Raw genomic sequence first — 18,683 nt, 5'->3', positions numbered from 1 at the left:
TTTTCTTCTTTCATATTAACAGTATTTTTGAGGCATATATACCAAAGTTTTGATTTTCATGATTATCACTGGAAGGACAGTCTTATTCCATTTAATAACGCCTTAGTATCCTCAGGCTGCCACAACTAAATACTATAGAGAAGGTGGCTTAAACAATTATCAATTTATTTTCTCACAATTTGGAGCTAGAAGTACTAGATAAAGGTCCAGTAGGATTGTTTTCAGGTCAGGGAATCTCTTTCTTACTTTAATATGGCTGGTCACATGTGTGTATGGGGGAGGGAATGAGGGGTTGGGGAGAGAGAAGGAGGGAGGGAGGGAGGAAGGGAGGGAGAGAGACAGAAAAAGAGAGAGAGAGAGAGAAAGAGAGAGAGGAGTCTTTTCTTATAATGCCACTAATCCAATGGAACCGGGATCCTACCCTCAAGTTATCTAACCCTAATCACCTTACAAAGATCCTATCTCCAAATGACATCACATTAAAAGTTAAAGCTTCAACATATGAATTTTGGGGGATAGACATTCATTGCATAACAAACAGATAAACATTTACGTATTCCAAATTAGTCAGCAAGTAAAAGTGAGAGTACTTTTTTCTCCCAAGTAGCATGTTATTGGGCTGACACAAATGGTTTATCAGAAGCCAGCAGGAGGGTGGCTTTTCTTAATGTTATGTTTATTAGTGAACATGTGTGAATTAAATTAAAGTCTAGTAATTAGAGCAAATTCTAATTTTTGTAGTATTTCTGGTTGAGGTATTGGCATATAACTCATACCAGAATTTTTATTCTACAAAATCCTAATAATGATGATTTATAGTTCTGTAACATTTTACAGTTTACAGAACACTTCTATCATGCACAGTAAGCCTATGAGGTAAGATCTGTGTTTTCTATCTCAAGAAACACTCATTTGGTTTATAATATCATTTGATAAAATAAGAGCCCAAGGTTCAGAGAAGCTAAGTTATTTGCCTAAAGTTATATAGTGACTAGAGCAAGGCTTTCAGACTTCCTTGTCACCACACACATTGCCTCCTGAAAGAATATTTTAATATTACATTACCTTAATTTTATTTCTCATGATATTTGGTTTATAAAAAGGGATGAGAGGAATTGTTTCAGTGAATCTTTTTCATAGAAGAAGGGTGAAAAGAATCTGTTTGAATTGAGGCTAACAAAAACACAGGCAGCAAAACATCAGAGCTTTACCATTTTCTAGGTATGTTATTTTCTGAACTTCAGTTTGCTCATCTATGAAAATGAGAAAATATTGTTTTACCCAAATAGAGTTTTCATAAGGATTAAATTAACTGAAGAAAAGAATATGCTAAGCCTCTGATAGAGGCTCAGAAAATGTCAGTTCCCTTCTTTTCCATCTCTGGAGGGTGTGTTCCATTATTTTGGCAGGAAGAACTACTTGTGCCAAAACTATATTTTTAAAGAAAAATTTGAATTCATGTCTAGATTTCTTTTTAAAATATTTTAAAAAGGTTTCAGAACACTATCAAGTAGAATCTCACTTTATAGGGAGAGTAGAAGACTCTTCCCTGGTGAGTATAGCCAAGGGAGAACCTGAAGATGCTGACATTAGCTTTTTCTAATTTTCTCACAAAAGTAGATTCTATATGGTCCTGTAATACCAGTAGTCCTAAAACACTGCCAATTTTCTTTGAACCTTCTTATCAATAGCATTAACAGTTGTCATGATCTGATATCTGCTCCAATAGTAAAGAAAGAATCCTTCACCTAGGTATTTAATTGCTTGCTCATTGACTATTCTGTCACTGATATTTATCCTTCAATATATATGCCACCTTCCCTTCAGCCTCCTTCCCAGACCATATAGGCAATGGCTCTGGAAGAAGAAAGACCTTGAGAGGACTAACACATTGTGAGCACACAAGCTGTTATTTGTCTAAATTGGGGTTTTATTTAATTCTGTCTTACAGTGAGAGCTTATAAGAAAATTATAGAATTGAGAAATCTCCTGAAAATTGCTGAGAGCAACTTCAGACACTTGGGTGGGATAATAGAAGAAGATCTAAAGCAGAAGAAAGAACAGCTTGAGTCTGAAAAGTAATGTCCTTAAAACTTTTAATGGTTTGTATTTAGGTACCTCCAAATACATGTAAGAATTTGTTGATCAGCAACTTGTTCTTTCATCCCACCAAAGGGTGTTAGGTTGCATCCTTTTTCCCTCCTAAGTTCTTAGATAGAGGAGTTAGGACTTTAAAGATGTTTTTAAGTTGTGGTAAGAAAATATCTGTGACATAAGATTTGCCATCTCAGCAACTTTAAAGTATACAGTTCGATAGTGATAAATATATTCACATTACTGTACAACTAATCTCCCAAACTTTTTATCTTGTAAAAACTGGTACTCTTTAAAAGAGTTAAGGTGTTTTGAGACCATAGCTATTTTAACTCTTCAACCAGCACAGGTGACAGTCTCTAAACATTCTCATCAGTTTGTACTGCCCACTCACAACTATAAAACCTACTCTGTTTCAGTACTGATAGTCCTCATCCGAGAAAGCTGCTACATTTGGAGACAGTGAGAAGTTGCATAGTTGTCTCCACCTTTCATTTCCTGCACCTTAGATTGGCTCCACAAACATGGGATACCTCTCTGTTTAAGTAATGGCTGCTAAATACTTATGCCTTGTGCTGTTTTCCTCCACTGCCTATCTATCTGCTTTTTAGAGTGGAGGGGAACAAAGGGGGACAAGAGATGAAACTTCAAATTTAATCAAACATGGTCTTTAAAAGAAAACTGTGAACTGTACATGGAGTCCCTTGCTTCTCCTCAGCTTTTCTTGCCCTTTCCTTTGTTGTTTGTCTCTTTCAGATCCTTAGAACCTTCTGTTTCCCTTTCCTCCATCCGCTTCTGAATCTAGTCTCAGTAAGAGGTCTGGTAAAGATATTCAGCATAATATCCAAATGTTTAATAAGGATCACCATGTTATCCTTCTATAGATGGGTACTTGGGAATTTTAACAGAAGACAAAAACTTTGGGCCTCTTAATAGGATTTTACGTAACAGGAAGCTGTGGCAGAAATTTTTGGTGGTACTTTCTTTGTTTCTCATAAGTTACATCATTTAAGTAGCTGACCCCTAAACTGCTTTAAGTGTTTTGAGATGTAGAATATTTTTAGTATTGGCTTTGGCCTAAGAGCCTAGCTGAAAGTTTTAGATCCTTTGTCTTATAGAAAGTTACTCCACAGTTGAGCAATTATTTTCTAGTAATGAGCTTTAAATTTTGGTTTCCTTTGCTTCCTCTAGTAGATTACTAAATTACCACTACTACTGCTTGTATTCCTTCTTAGCACTAATACATACTAGGCACTAGATATGCAGCACACCTTATTGCATGCAGTCTTCATGCTCCATGAGCTATTATGTCACTATGGATTAGGAAACCAGGAATTAATATAGAGGTTAAATAATTTGCATAAAGTCACAAAAGGAATAGTAAGGTTGTGAGAGGGTGAAGCCAGGATATGACACTGACATCAACTCTGTTTAAGATCATTATAATATTAACAAGTTTTTTGTTGTTGTTATTTTTGGGGGAGGTTCAGTACTGGGGTTTGAATTCAGGGCTTTATGCTTGCTTGGGTGGGAGGCGCTTTACCACTTAAGCCACTCTGCCAACCGAATTTTAATAGTTCTTAATGGAACTTTTCTGCTAATGGTCACAGAATAGCCTATCAGTGTGAAAGTTTTAGTATTGATGTAATTTTTGAACAACTAAGGGTTGGAATACTGGGCCTCACACTTGCTAGACAGTTGCTCTACCACTGGAACAGTGCCCATAGCCACTTACACAGAATTTGTTTTTAAAGGTTGCTTCAGCTTTTGTGTCAGAATGTTGTTTCATATCAGCAGCAGTGTTTCTTCTAAATTCCACTCTTGAGTGTTTTTTAATATTTGTCCTCCATTTTGTGTTAAGTGCATCTTAAGACATTTATCCTGTGGTCACAAACTCCTGATTTTAGATATAACTATTTTTTTATTATTTTATTATTCATATGTGCATACAATACTTGGGTCATTTCTCCCCCCCCCCGCCCCCACCCCCTCCCTTACCACCCACCGCACCCTCTCCCCCTTCCCCCCCAGATATAACTATTAAAAAAAACTAGACAAATACTGATTTGAGAGAAATTCTTTTGATTTTTTTGTTATCCATTAGTTACATCAGACTGACAGTAAAACAAAACATAGTTGTATTATTCTGCCCCTCGCACCCCGCCCCCACCGCTTTTGGTGCTATTGGGGTTTGAATTCAGGGCTTTGTGGTTGCTTGGCAGCCTTCCTACCACTTGAGTCACCCCTCTAGCCCTGATTGTCTCTTCTTATTTGCTGAACTTTTATGCTTCCAAGGTTAACAGCTCCAGTCTTAACCCCACTCAGGTCTGTACCAAAACTCCCTCATTTCCTTCAGGACTTTTCAAAAAGCCCCTTCCCAGTAAAGCATTCCTTAGTCACTGTATTTGAAGTGTTAGTCACTTCCAACTACAACATTTTACATTAGTCTTTCTCCCCTTTTTTCCCTCCATTAGGAATTGTCACTTTCCAACATGCTGTATCTTTTATTTATTTATTTTCTTTACTGTCTATCTTCCTCCACTATTAAGGTAAGGAGGGCAGATTTGGTTCTTTTGTTACAATTTATCCCTAGTACTTAGAATGACCCGAAATATATTTGTTGAGATTTATTTTATTTGCCTTAAACATAACATTGTAGCTTTCCACTGTTACCAAAACCAATTATTAGTTGACATTAGAGATTGATTGAAAGACATTGTTTTGATAGGACTATCAAAGAGCTAAAGAGCCAGCTAGAATATGAACGACTCCGTAGAGAAAAATTGGAATGTCAGCTGGATGAATATCGAGCAGAGGTGGATCAACTCAAGGAAACGCTGGAGAAAATTCAAGCCCCCAACTTCGTGGCTGTGGTTGGTGTTCTTAACACATTTATATTTCTTGATAAACAGTATACAAGATAAGTATACAAGTTTTGGGTCAGTACTATGTGAGTTAGAATACTGGCTGAAATCTTTGTTTGATTTGGGCAGGTCATTTATCCTCTTTGTGCCTTAGTTGTAAACAGGAGATAATAATTTGTACTTTCTAAAGCTGATGTTAGGATTAAAGGAATATCTGTGATGTGTGTGTACATATATATATATAATTACATATATATAATTATATCTCTAACTGACCTTCTCTACACACAAACACACCCAAACATCTATGTATATATATGTACATATATACGTACTTATAGATAGATAGACAGAACACTGGCCTGGTTTGCAAGTGTTTAGTCAGTGTTATTGTTATTGTTATGCCATATAAGGAAAAGATACTCCTGGGGCTGGCAGAGTGGCTCAAGTGGTAGAGTGCCTGCCTAGCAAGCAAGAAGCTCTGAAAGGTCAAACCCCAGTGCCACCAAAAAAAAAAAAGTACTCTTTATAAGCAACATAATCTGTAAGAATTCTGAGACAGCCACAGGTTATGTATATTTTAATATTCTATATGATCAAAATAAAGTGCTTTGACTGGAATTCATTTTAGAAAGTTTCAGCAGTTTAAAGAGAAGAAAAGAACCACTATAGAAGCTGTCATAGTATCCTTTTGCTTAGATTATGGAGTAATGCAAATTAAACATGTATGTTAACACCTTACAAAGTACTTTTGAATGTTATTTTATTGTATGTCATTTGGCCTGCCCCCATTTAACATATGAAAAAACTAAGGATCTGAGGGGTTAGGTAATAGTAGGATCAGTATTCACTCTCTCCCCCTTCAACTTCATAGTATTGGCTCTTTTCATAATGGGAATTATGAATTTGAAATTCAGATATAGTTCCAGAAAATAGAAAAATGTTTAGAGTGAAAAATAAAAAGCACAAACATAAAAGGAAGCTAAAAAGAAACCAATTTAACAAACAAATAGAAAGACAAGTACAGAATTGCAGATGGAGTACAGGGCTGGAAGCATGGCTCAAGTGGTACAGTACCTGCCTAGCATGTGCAAGGCCCTGGGTTCAAGTCCCAGTACAACCAAAGCAAATGGAATACAGAAAATAGAGTAAAAGTGGCATCAAGAACTTCCAAGTGGTTCATCTAGTCTCAGTAGATTAGGCAGAATGTGCACTGGGGAATCTTTGACCCTTTTCTGTAAGTGCACACCTGTAAGTGCATACCTTTGACACTTTTCTATAAGTGCACACCTGTAATCCCAGCACTCCAGAGGCAGGAAAGAGATCTTGAGCTCTGAAAGGTGGGGGCTTACTCCCATGTTCACACAATGCTGTACATGGGTTAAGGTGTCTGAGCTCATCAGCAAAGGCATGGGCAGGAACACTTTGGGGAAGTATTTTTCTAGCCATGGACTCTTAACTGTAGAGATGTGCCTTGTCCTGTTCTTGAAGCATCTGTATTCACATTTGCCTTGCCTAATCCTGTGCAGAGCATTTTTGACTAGAAGAATTATTCAAAGATGATTAAAATCTCTTGTGTTTCTAGCCCCACCCCTTGCTCCTTCCCATAGCACTTATTTATTCTTTTGTGTTAGGTCATGAGAATACCAAGAAGATAAGAAATACTCAGGAGTAGTAGTGGGTAGGGAAAAGCGCAAAATGAGACAAGAGAAGTAAAGGGATATTGCACAAACATAAAAGAGGGAATGGAGGAGCAAGGAAATGTAAATCTTAGTCCTGTGGGGCTTGCAAAGAATCCAGAAGATGACATGCACTTTGTGCATTTCAGTTAGCAATATGTTGTGAATTTTAGTCTAAAGAGAAGCAGAAATAACAAGATGTTCTCTTTTGGAAATATATTAGAGACAGGACTGCATGATTTCTCAACGTTCCTCTGGTCTTATGTGTCAGCACAATATGCACTGGTACTTTAGATGTGGAAATTTGTTTACACAGAATCCCCAGAGAAATCTAATCACAGCTGATTAGAATGGTTATTTTTCTTCTGAACAAAAATGTACAAAGATGAAAAACGAGCTAGCATGAAAAATTTATTTGACCTTCTTTTCCTTTGTTTATAGGAAGACAACTCACGTGACTCTAGCAAAGAGAAGAGGCGAGTGAAAAAAAAGGTGTCTTCTGGGGGAGTGTTTGTGAAAAGGTACTAATCAGTGAAATAACTTTAAATAAATATGCTTGATTCTTCTCTTTCATTTAAAAAATTGATGTAAAATGTAAGTCTATATAAACTCTTCTCATAATTACTCTAACATACTACTATTCCAGTTAGGAAGGCGGAAGTATTATATTAAAGGGATTTTTAAAGTTACATAGACTCAGTGGTATACTCCCAATATACTTTTTATATACCTGTATAGGCAGGTATTCACATAAACTATAAAATATAAGATAGTACAGTCTGATAATCAAATCTAGTTTTAGATATTAAAAATTATTAAAAAATATATTATGACTTCATAAGAGAATTTTAATATTTCTTTCACTTTCTGGAAAGTACCATTTACTACTAGTAGTGTACATATGGCTTTAAAAATTTTATTTTTGGCCAGGTGTGGTGGTGTATACCAGGCTAAGGCAGGAGGGTTCTGAGCTTGAGTCCAGTCTGCCCAGTAAGACTGAAAAACAAAACAACAAAGAGGAGGAAAAAAGCCTGTCCCCAATTTTGTTTTTTAAATTATTTTACTTTTTTGATATTTTTTTATTATTAGCATATTATAGTTATATGGGGGTACATTGTGACATTTACATAAGTGCTTATAGTATATCTTAATTAGATTATCTGCATCTTTTTCCTTTATCCTCCCTCCCTCCCTCATTAGAACAGTTTCATCAGGTTTCATTTTTCTATTTTCATACATGAACAAAATGCTTCCATCATATTCATCCTCCTTCACTCTTTTCTCATGCCCTCCCTTTCCCTTTCATTGGTATCCATCTGGACAGGACCTGTTTTACCTTCCTGTCCATTTTTTTTAATTAAAAAAAATTTATTTATTTATTTTTTGTGATACTGGGTTTGAACTCAGGGCCTTGTGCTTTCCAGGCAGGTGCTCTACCACTTGAGCCACTTCACCAGCCCTTTTTCGTGTTGGGTATTTTCCAGATAGGGTCTCAGGAACTCTTTGCCCAGGGCTGGCTTTGAACCACAGTCCTCTTGATCTCTGGCTCCTGAGTAGCTAGGATTACAGGTGTAGGTCACAGGCAGCCCTGGCCTTTCCTTCATTAAAAAAAAAAAAAAAAAGATATTTTTGTTAGTTTATGATGTTATACAGGGTTTTCAATGTGACATTTGGAAGTGTGTTACATGTATTACATCCCAAATGGGTTCATCCCCTCCATTATTTTCCTTTCTACTGCACTGCCCTTCTTATAGTGACTTCTGCAGGTTTCAGTGTTCCATATTCATATGTGCAGAAAGTACATCAACCATAGTTACCTTCTTTACTTTCTTCATTTACTATCCCTCTTCCACTAGTGCCCTCCACTTAGCATGACCTGTTTTATGTTCCTGTCCTTCATTGGTTAGGTGTCTGTTCATTGTTCGGTGGGATTTTTGCCTTGGTATTTTACTGTAAATATATTGTGCTTAAGTCAGTCTAACCCCCGCCACTACTATTCCTCACCCTTTTCCCCCTATCCTGTGTTGTTCAACAGTCTTCAGTGTCTTTTGTTGTGTCTTGTTCCTACATAGATGTGTTTCATTATTATTCATTTTCTATCATTCTTTCCTTCTTTTCCTCTTCCCCTAGTTTCCCCTAACAGTCCCACTTTTGGAAACACATTCTGTATATATTTATATGTATATATGATAATGGTAGTATTTGTATTGGGACTATTTTCTACATATGAGAGAAAACATGCAAACTTTTGCTTTCTGAACCTAACTCCACTTAAGATGTTCTGCAGTTCCATCCATTTACCTATAAATGACAAAATTTTGTTCATCTTTATGGCTGAATAGAATTCCATTGTACATAAATACCACATTTTCTTAATCTGTTCATCAGTTGTAGGACATCTTGGGTATTTCCATAACTTGGCTATTGTAAATAATGCTGCAATAAACATTGGTGTGCAGGTGTCTTTATTGTAACTTAGATTCATTTGGGTATATTGCTACAAATGACACTGCTAGATCACATGGTAGTTCTAGTTTTAGTTTTTTGAGAAGGCTCCATACTGTTTTTCATAGTGGTTGGACTAATTTACATTTCTACCATCAGTGTATGAGAATTCCTTTCTCCCCATATCCTCACCAACATTTGTTGTTGTTGTTTTGTTCTTGATAGTCCTTCTAACAGGAGTGAGGTAGAATCTTAATTTGGTTTTGATTTACATTTCCTTTATGGCCAGGGATGTTGAGCATTTCTTCATTTATGTGTTTTGGCCATTTGTACTTCTTCCTTTGAAAAAGCTCTATTCAGTTTGTTTGTCCATTTTGTCATTGGGTCATTGATTCTTTGGAGTTTAGTTTTTTGAGCTCCCTGTATATTCTGGTTATTAATCCCTTTCAGATGCTGGCAAAGATTTTCTCCCTTTCTGTGGCCTCCCTCTTCAATCTGGTGACTGTTTCCTTTGCTGTACAGAAAGAAGCTTTTTGGTTTCTTGTCATCCCATTTGTCAGTCCTTTTTTAGTTGCTGAGCTATTGGAGTTCTATTTAGGAAGTTATTGCCCTTGCCTATATGTTCCAGTGTATTCCCTATGCTTTCCTGCACATATGTTTCCTGTCTTATATTAAGATCCTTAATCCACTGAGAGTTGATATTTGTACAGGGTGAAAGACATGGATCAAGTTTCAAGTTTTCTGCATGTAGATATCCAGTTTTCCAATCGACATTTGTAGAAGAATCAGTTTTTCTCTGTCATGTGTTTTGGGCATCTTTGTCAAAATTTAGGTGGGAGTAGCTATCTGGATTTATATCTGGGACTTCTATTGTATTCCATTGGTCTTCGTGTATGTTTTTTGCCAGTACCATGCTTATGTTTCCATATGATCTTTTTAGGGTTGATTTTTTCATCTCTGTGATGAATGTCATTGAAATTTTGAATGTCATTGAACATGTAGATTACTTTTAGTAATATAGCAATTTTCATAATATTAATTCCGTTGATACATGAGCATGAGAGATATTTCCATCTTCTGATGTCTTTTTCAATTTAGTTCTTCAATATTTTATGGTTTTCATTATAGGGGTCTTTCACTTCCTTTGTTAAGTTTCTCCCTAGGTTTTTTTTTTGAGGCTGTTGTAAATGGATTATTTTCCTAAAATCTTTCTCAGTCTATTCATTGTTTGTATATTGAAAAGCTTTGTATCCTGCTACTTTGCTGAAGTTGTTTATGATATCTAGGAGATTTTTGGGTCTTTTAGGTATAAGATTATATCATCTGCAAATAGGGATAATTTGACTTTGTCCTTCCTTATTTGAATTCCTTTTATTTCTTAGTCTTGTCTTAATGCTCTGGCTAGGAATTCTCAAACTATGCTGAACAGGAATGGAGTGGACACCCTTGTCTGCTTCTTGACTTTAGAGGAAATAGTTTCAGTTTTTCTCCAGTTAGTATGATGTTGGCTCTAGGCTTGTCTTACATATCCTTTATTACGTTGAGGTATATTCCTTCTATTCCTAGTTTATCAGAACTTTTATCAAGAAAGGATGTTGAGTTTTGTCAAATTCTTTTCCTGCATCTGTTAAGATGATCATGTGGTTTTTGTCTTTGCTTCTGTTTATGTGCTTTATTACATTTATTGATTTGTGTGTGTTGAACCATCCCTACATCCCTGGAATGAAATCGGCTTGATCATGGTGTATGATATTTTGGTATGTTGTTGAACTTGGTTTGCCAGTATTTTATTGAGAATTTTTGCATCTAAGTTCTTTAAAGACACTGGCCTATCCTCTCTCTTTTTTTTTTTTTTCTTGTGTCATTGTTTGGTTTTGGGATGAGTATAATACTGACTTCATAGAACGAGTGTGGCAGCATTCCTTCCCTTTCTTTCATGGAAAAGTTTGAGGAATGTTTGAAATTAGTTCTTTAAAGGTCTGGTTTGATTCAACAGTGAATCCATCAGGTTCTGGGCTTTTTTTTTTGGTAGACTATTTATTGCTGCTTTAATTCCATTACTTGTTATACCCTCTTCACTCAATTTTGGTCATATGTATATAGAAATGTATCCTTTTTAATCTAGATTTTTCCAATTTATTTGAAGATAGGTTTTCAAAATATTCCCTAATGGTTCTCTGAATTTTGTTGGTGTTTGTTGTGATATCCCCTTATTCATTTCTAATTTTATTAGTTTTGGTCTTTTCCCTTTTCATTTTAGTCAGGTTCTCTAGGGCTTATCAATTTTATTTATCTTTCCAAAGAACTTTTTGTTTCATTGATTCTTTGTATTTTTTTTTGTCTTTTATTTCATTGATTTCGGTCCTTATTTTTATTGTATTTCTCCTGCTGGTTTTGGGTTAGCTTGCTCTTGTCTTTCCAGGAATTTGAGGTATAGCATTAGGTCATTTATTTGAGATATATCTGTGTTTTTAATATAGGCATTCATATCTATAAACTTTCCCCTTTGCATTGTCTTTGCTGTATCCCATAGGTTCTAGTAGATTGTGTTTTCATTTTCATTAGATTCCAGGAATTTTTTGATTTCCTCTCGTTTATTTCTTCAGTGACCCACTGGTCATAGAGCAATGTGATGTTCACTCTCCATGTGTTTTGAGTATTTTCTGTTGTTTCTTTTGTTGAATTTTAGTTTTATTCAGTTGTGGTCAGACAGACAGTAGGCAGGGGGTTATTTCAGTGTTCTTATATTTGTTAAGATTTGCTTTTTGTCCTAAAATATGATGTTTTAGAAAAAGCTCAATGGGCTGCTGAGAAAAATGTGTATTGTGTTGCTGCTGAATTTGAAATACTCTGTAGATGTCTGTCAGATACATTTGGTCTATGGTGCAAATGACTTGATTTTTAAAAAGTACCTAGACTTGGGAGAAAAATATAAGAACAGTTAAGATTTAGAAAACAGCAACTTCACAATAATAACTAAATATCTCATGAAGGAAAGTACATGAAATGAAAATCTGCTCTTACAAAAAACATACTATATGCTTGCTATGAATAGTCATTTAAATAATCTGCTTCAAAATTCAACTTTTTGTCTCAAGCATAAAACTTGAATGCTTTATAGGAAAGAATATAGACGAGGCAGATTAGACAGGACAAGAAACACAAGCTTTTATTATGTTTTCTTCCTTCCTCCCCCACTTAAACTTTTCTGTTTCTTCCCTTGGTGATCCAGGGACTCATATTGGGGCTATCTAGGGGCAGTTGTGTAGACCCTGTCTCCTTTTGAAGATCTTTATCACTACTTTTGTGTCTTCACTGGCAGCAGCCTTCTTATATACCAGACTGCCTGCACTCTGGACTCTCACACATATCTTTCATGGATGCTAAAGACTATTTTAATCTAGAATCATCAGAAATTGTCTGCCATGAAACTGCATTTGATTGCTGATGACAGTTTAGGCTGGTCAAAAGTATGTAAGCAAATGTTAAAAATAACTTAGCTATCCTTTTTTTTTTTTTTCTTTTTGAGACTGGGTCTCAATTTGTAGCTCAGGTTAGCTTGGACCTTTTAATCCTCCTGCCTCAGCCTCCCAAATGATTGGATTTTAGGCATGCACCACTGTACCCAGCATTGACTATCTTGCGTTAACTTTTACATTCACAATTGTTAGTTTCACTGTGGTTTCTAATTGGCTTTCAATCTATAGTAATAATAATTGGATTCTTGGCTTTGTGTGAAATCTGTCAAAGTCCTATACTGTGGGTTTTTTTTTTTTCCTTTTTTTTTTTTTGGTGGTACTGGGCTCAGGGTCTTATAATAGGTAGGCAAGCACTCTGCCATTTGGGCCATAACCCAATCCCCCTCTACTATTTTCACAGCAGCTATATGAGGGTAGGTATACCTTATAGATGGAGATTAAGTAGTTTTGCCTAGGATCACACAACAGTATAGAGCTGGGGTTGTTATCTTGAGAGCAAAAGTTCAGTCTTCATTCTCATAACTACTACTAGAATTCAGATCCAACATTTCCCTCACCTTGTGGGACTACACACAGCCTTACTTTTCCCCTTCTAGCCTGGTGACTCTAAAGTTAATCCCAACCCTGACAACAGTTTGTTGTATTTGCTTGTTATCTCAAGGCTATGTCTCTTTCTGTACCAGTGAGGTAGGAAATATCAGAAGTGTTGTAATACAAGCATGTACCCTGTGGCAGAGGTTCTTGGTTGTCCTCCAACATCTGTTCTCTTTTCTATAGATACAGGATTTACCTGGGCTTGTTGCTGTTCAGGATAAGAACTAAATTTCCAGTTTCTCTTGCAGTAACCAAATTGTATCGAATAGAATGTGGGCTAAAATGGTATATTTTAGGGTCATTCCTCCTAAAGGGAAAGGGCTTGTCTACTTCCTGCCCCTTTCTTCTTCTGGAATGTAGATGTGGGAGTGAGTCACCATATCTTGTGATTGAGGGCAATACCAAGAATGGTAAAGCAGTGAGATAAGGAATCAGGGCCCTGACCTATTAGCTCTTACAGAATGCTTACTTTTGACTGTAAGAGAGAAGCAAGCCTACATCTTATTTAAATAATTATTCTGAGTCTTCCTTAAAATTGTAATACAATTCCCAAATTATGTGTATTTATTTAGAAATCACATACATATAGCATTGTCATACTAGGTTAATGAAATGCAAAAACAGAAGTGAAAAAGGTATTAAAAGTTATGTTATTTTGTTCTTATGTTATTATGATTCAGTAAATTGTCCATTTCTTGAGAAAGGATATGAAAGTTGGAGAATACTAGTAAATTGTGTAAGAGTGTAAGATTTGGAGTTAAATTTTTGCTGGGTGACCTTTAGTAACTTACTTAACTTCCCTAAGCTTGTTAATCTTCAGCTGAAAAATGAGGATAATACCACCTAAGACAATAGCAGTGAAATACAGGTGGGTTAATATATATTATTTAGCATACTTGTTACAGTCATTAGTAGCTATTATTCGTCAAAATGGCAATCAGTATTTTCAAAAAGGGTGACCACAGCCTTTTCCACTGCCTCATTTTACTTTTTAAAATATTTTTGAGACAGGGTCTCACTACTCAGGCTGGCCTTGAACACATGATTGTCCTGCCTCAGTCTCCTGAGTGCTGGGATTATAGGCGTGACCATATTTTTCTTTATATTAAAAAAATTTTTTTTTAAAGATAAATGTCTTTTTTTCTTTTAATTCATTTATTCACATGTGTATACATTGTTTGGGTCATTTCTCCCCCATGCCTCCTGCCCCCCAAAATAGTCTTTAAATAATTAAACTTAAAATGTTACATATCTAAATTTTTTTGTTTGTTTTTTGTTTTCAAGTGTCAGGCTACTAATCATTCAAATGTTCATGAGTATAGACATAGCCTCTCTTCACTCTGCCACCTACTGACGCAAATGTGACGTAGCATCCACACCTATAGGGGCAGAGACACATCTAAATTCTTAAAGCTTAGCCAAATAAGCACTCCAAGCTTAAATATTGTAAAGGTCTTTTATAGACGTATGACTAGATCTTCCATACTCTTGCCTGGTCTGATTTGTCACCAAAGTAGTATGAGTGGGCAGGTTAGGATTTAGGATCTACTCTATTGCTACAAACAAGGTAAAGGTAGCTAATTCCCTAGGCAGCATCTTATTATTCATAGAAAATGCCCAAAAGGTGAAGTATTTTCAGAAACTCAGTCTAAATGAAATATTCTCAACATACCCATAATCAAATATTTAAAACATTAAAAAGTTTAGATTAAGATCAACTGAGATTTACTCACTGATATGGGTATGATGTTATGATTGATATTATTCCAGGCATTTAATCACCTCCTGTGTACTTAGAGGCCTTCTAAGAACTCATAGTTTAGTGTGGGAAAAGGACATATACAACAGCTGTTTTATATTAGGGTGAAAATACTGGAAAAGAGGATGTGTTTTGAGTCACATCGGAACACAATCTACTCATCCTTCATTTTAGATATTTTCATCTCCTAAGCAAAAATTGTATTGCACTCCAAAAACCATTATCAAAATGAAATAATGCAGTCTCAATGGAAAGGATACAAAATCTATAGGACTTAGAGATGGTGTGTATGATACTTGTATTAATCCATTACTGGATGCAAAGCACTTCACTTATAAATCCATACAATGAAAATTAACACAGGTCTATTTTATCTTCAGTGGATGTATGTAAGCTGGGAACTGCGTTTTTATTTGTTGGGTTTTAAGGAGCTCCAATAGATGGCAACTTTCTTTTCCATTTGGGCTGTAAATATAATTGAGATGAAGATAAATAAACTTACACAGAGGCTTAAATAATACCTTTATTTCCTAATAAAACTGTTACTGGAAGCTATGGTTTCATCTTCAGTCTAGTAGGTGTCCTATCACTGAATGTCAAAATTAATGCCTTAGATAATCACTGAGCTTAAGTATTATTATAATAGGGTAGGCCTCACCCAGCAGAGACAGAGCCTGGTCCCACAGGAGCAGAACAGAACGAATGCACTCTGTAGATAGGCTGGTCTCAGGAGTGGATAGGAAGTAGCTGTGCCAGTTGAATCTTTTTTTTTTGCCAATTGAATCTTGTTTCTCTTTCCAAATCTACACTTGGAGAGCTGGGGGTGTGGCTCAAGTGGTAGAGTGCCTACATAGTAAGCACAAGGCCCTGAGTTCAGTGAAGCCCCATTACTTGCAAAAAAAAAAATTTATACATAATAAATAAATCATTTTGCTTCACCTAGGGCAGAGTGGAGGAGTTGTTGAAGACTGATGACAGTAATGTTAGGCTGTTGGAGCTTCCTTTACATGGAGGAAAAAAAATATTCACTCTCAATTTATCAGCTTATTTTAAATTGTAACAAATCAGTATTTTATTTACCTGTTTATTGTCCCTTTTCTCCACTAAGATTATCAGTTCCATGAGAATGCAACCATGTTCACCTCTGTGTGCCTGGGGACCTGGCGGGTAGTCATACTAGTTAATTGAACAAATACGCTATAGTTTTTATAGTTTGTTACAGTGGAGTTTAACCTATATGATTCTTATTTATTACCCAGTAGAACTGTATCTATAATGTGCTAAGAATCTCTTAAACAACAGAATTCTGAGATAAAAATGAATCATCCTTTGCAAAGGCAAAAAGATGACATTAAAATATAGAGATTTATTTGAAAACAACTCAACAGTTAGAGAAGAGAATCTCCTGATTCCACTCACTAGATTATGTGGACCAGTAACCTAAATATTCTATATTGCTTATAGTTTACAAAATGGCAGGACCATTTTGAGTGATTGATTGATTTTCAAACTTTAAAAAATTATTGCAAGGCAATATGAAATCTTTTGAAATGTTTAAAACTTTCTGGCCTTGGCTTCTTGATCTATATAGAACTGAAGAACTGAGATGAAAATATTTTGTACGTTCTTTGAAATTGTTAATAGATACAATTATATAAGAAAAATATAGAGGTTACAACAACAAAATAATAATTTGAATTTTCCTGTAAGTTTTCTGTTCTTCTTTCTTTTTTTTTTTTTCCCTGCAATGCTAGAGATCAAATCCAAGTCTTTTAGCATGCTAGGCAAGCAGTCTTCCACTGAACTACATCCTTAGGCCCTCTGTGAGTTTCTTATAGTTACTGTAGATACCAAGAGATGTTTGTTGAATTTAAATGAATCATTAGAAAAGCTGTTTAATGTAATTTAAGATGAGTTAACATAAACCGGTTTAAGTTAAGTGCAGGGATAAACTGGTTTTATATGAAAAAGTTTAAAAGTACATGTAATAATACAAGCAAATCTAGATAATACTAGATGTTATACACTTGCAGTGAAGCTGGGGTTGTAACTTGCTTCAGTTTGTTACCAAAAATACCCCTCCACCTATCTAGGAATTCACTTTCAAAAATCCTAAAATCTTTGTTATAATAATTTTTTATGTTACGTAAAAATTTAACTGTAATAGTTATCAGGAAAATTAAGTCCAGTGATGTGTAGACTAGGAAATAGTTTTCAGATCTGTAGTAGATACCAACAAAATCCTGTTTGATTTACTAAGCTGTTTAAAAACAAGAAAACTCTGGTTCAGTTTCTGCAACTATCAAAAGTATGAGGACAAAATAGCCTATCTCATATAAATCATGTTTTGGATAATAGCTTTTCATCATAATAAAATAAGGCATACAAAATAAAGATAAAATAAAATCTTCCTTTAGTTCATTATATACTTTTTGAGTAATCTTGTTTCTTCTGCAATTGACGATGTTCAAAGAAAATCTGTCTTGATGTAATTAGTGTTCTAAGAAGTCAATAGCCTCAGCAGTAGGAGCATTAGTTCTATTTCCAGAATCTATAAAATCCCAATGCTATTGCCAGGCAAGTAAACACCGAGGCTGTGGGAAAAAAAAGAAACTATGTTAGAGGTTATACATGTGTAATTATTTTGCAGAAATTAACAGAACAATGCTATCTTCAATTTAAATGAAAAGCAAAAACCAAAGGAAATCAAATTTCTACCCTATGCTTTTCATTCTCTAAAAAATTAAGGATAAAAGTACTCTTTTTTTTAAAATTCCTTTTTTGGGAATTAAACCTGGGGCGTTGCACATGCTAAGCAAGTGCTCTACTACTGAGTTCGGCAAGCGCTCTACCGCTAAGCTATATCTCCAGCCCTTGGTTTCTTGAGACAGGGTCTCACTATGTAGCCCAGGCTAGCCTCAAACTGATGATCCTCCTGCCTCTGCCTCTCAAGTGCTAGGATGACAGATATGTACTGCCACACTCATACTTTTTTCATCAGTATATATTAATTGTGCAAAGTGATGAGAAAATGTTTGACATTTTCATATACATGCGTAACACACTTTAATCATATTTATACTCCCTTATCCACCCTTCCCCCTTTCCTATTCCATAACCTTTTTTTTTTTTTCATTTTTATTAGCATGTACTCATTGTACAGGGGGGAATTCCTGGTTTCAATTCCGAATAGCCTTATATTGTACATTGGTTAGATTATCCCCAACCTTCCCCCCCTCCACATCCTTAATTGTCCCCTTGAGGATAAAAGATATTCTTTTTTCAGTCAGAAATAAGTTATAAGGGAGAAGAGATATTCTTAAGGGCAGGATTAATGTCAATTTTTCTTAAAAGCTTCTTATGTTTTAGAATAAGAATGAAAATAAATTAAAATGTAGATGACATGTCTGCAATAATCTATAAACAGTATTTGGTCATTAACATTTAACTTTTAGTAACTATAAACTTTAATTTCATATGACATGAGTATCTCTTTTGCCTATGTTAAAATTTGTCAGCCAGATGTCACTGGCTCATGCCTATAATCCTAGCTACTTGAGGGGCTGAGATTGAGAGCATTGAGGTTCAAAGCCAGCATGGGCAAAAGTTAGTGATACCTCATCTTAACCAAGAGCTGGATGCAGTGGTACTTGCCTGTCACCCCTGCTATAGCAGGAAGCATAAAACAGGAGGACTGCTATCCAGGCTGGCCTAGGCAAAAAGTAAGTCCCTGTCTCAAAAATATCCACAGCAAAGGGCCTGGAAGCAT

The 18,683-nt window shown here is 35.5% G+C and overlaps 2 protein-coding genes and 1 pseudogene across 4 annotated transcripts in view; 1 reads left to right on the top strand and 2 right to left on the bottom strand.

Moving 5' to 3' along the window:
• The window catches only part of Ankrd42 (ankyrin repeat domain 42), a 68,137-nt gene extending 51,622 nt beyond the window's left edge, over positions 1 to 16,515 (top strand). Inside the window, exons 12-14 of the mRNA XM_074071574.1 lie at positions 1,952 to 2,078; positions 4,823 to 4,967; positions 7,079 to 16,515. Of these exons, the coding sequence (XP_073927675.1) occupies positions 1,952 to 2,078; positions 4,823 to 4,967; positions 7,079 to 7,165 (359 nt within the window). The 3' untranslated portion in view covers positions 7,166 to 16,515. The remainder of the gene's footprint in view (positions 1 to 1,951; positions 2,079 to 4,822; positions 4,968 to 7,078) is intronic.
• Positions 14,438 to 14,547, bottom strand: LOC141416725 (small nucleolar RNA SNORA17; annotated as a pseudogene).
• Positions 15,425 to 18,683, bottom strand: part of Ccdc90b (coiled-coil domain containing 90B) — a 20,500-nt gene continuing 17,241 nt past the window's right edge. For all 3 annotated transcript variants that reach the window (XM_074081768.1, XM_020181948.2, XM_020181947.2), the window contains one exon: positions 15,425 to 17,508. In XM_074081768.1, the coding sequence (XP_073937869.1) occupies positions 17,453 to 17,508 (56 nt within the window). In that variant the 3' untranslated portion in view covers positions 15,425 to 17,452. The remainder of the gene's footprint in view (positions 17,509 to 18,683) is intronic.

The sequence above is a fragment of the Castor canadensis genome, chromosome 1 (assembly GCF_047511655.1).
Source record: "Castor canadensis chromosome 1, mCasCan1.hap1v2, whole genome shotgun sequence".
NCBI lineage: Eukaryota > Metazoa > Chordata > Mammalia > Rodentia > Castoridae > Castor > Castor canadensis.
This window is presented reverse-complemented; position numbering and strand designations above follow the sequence as displayed.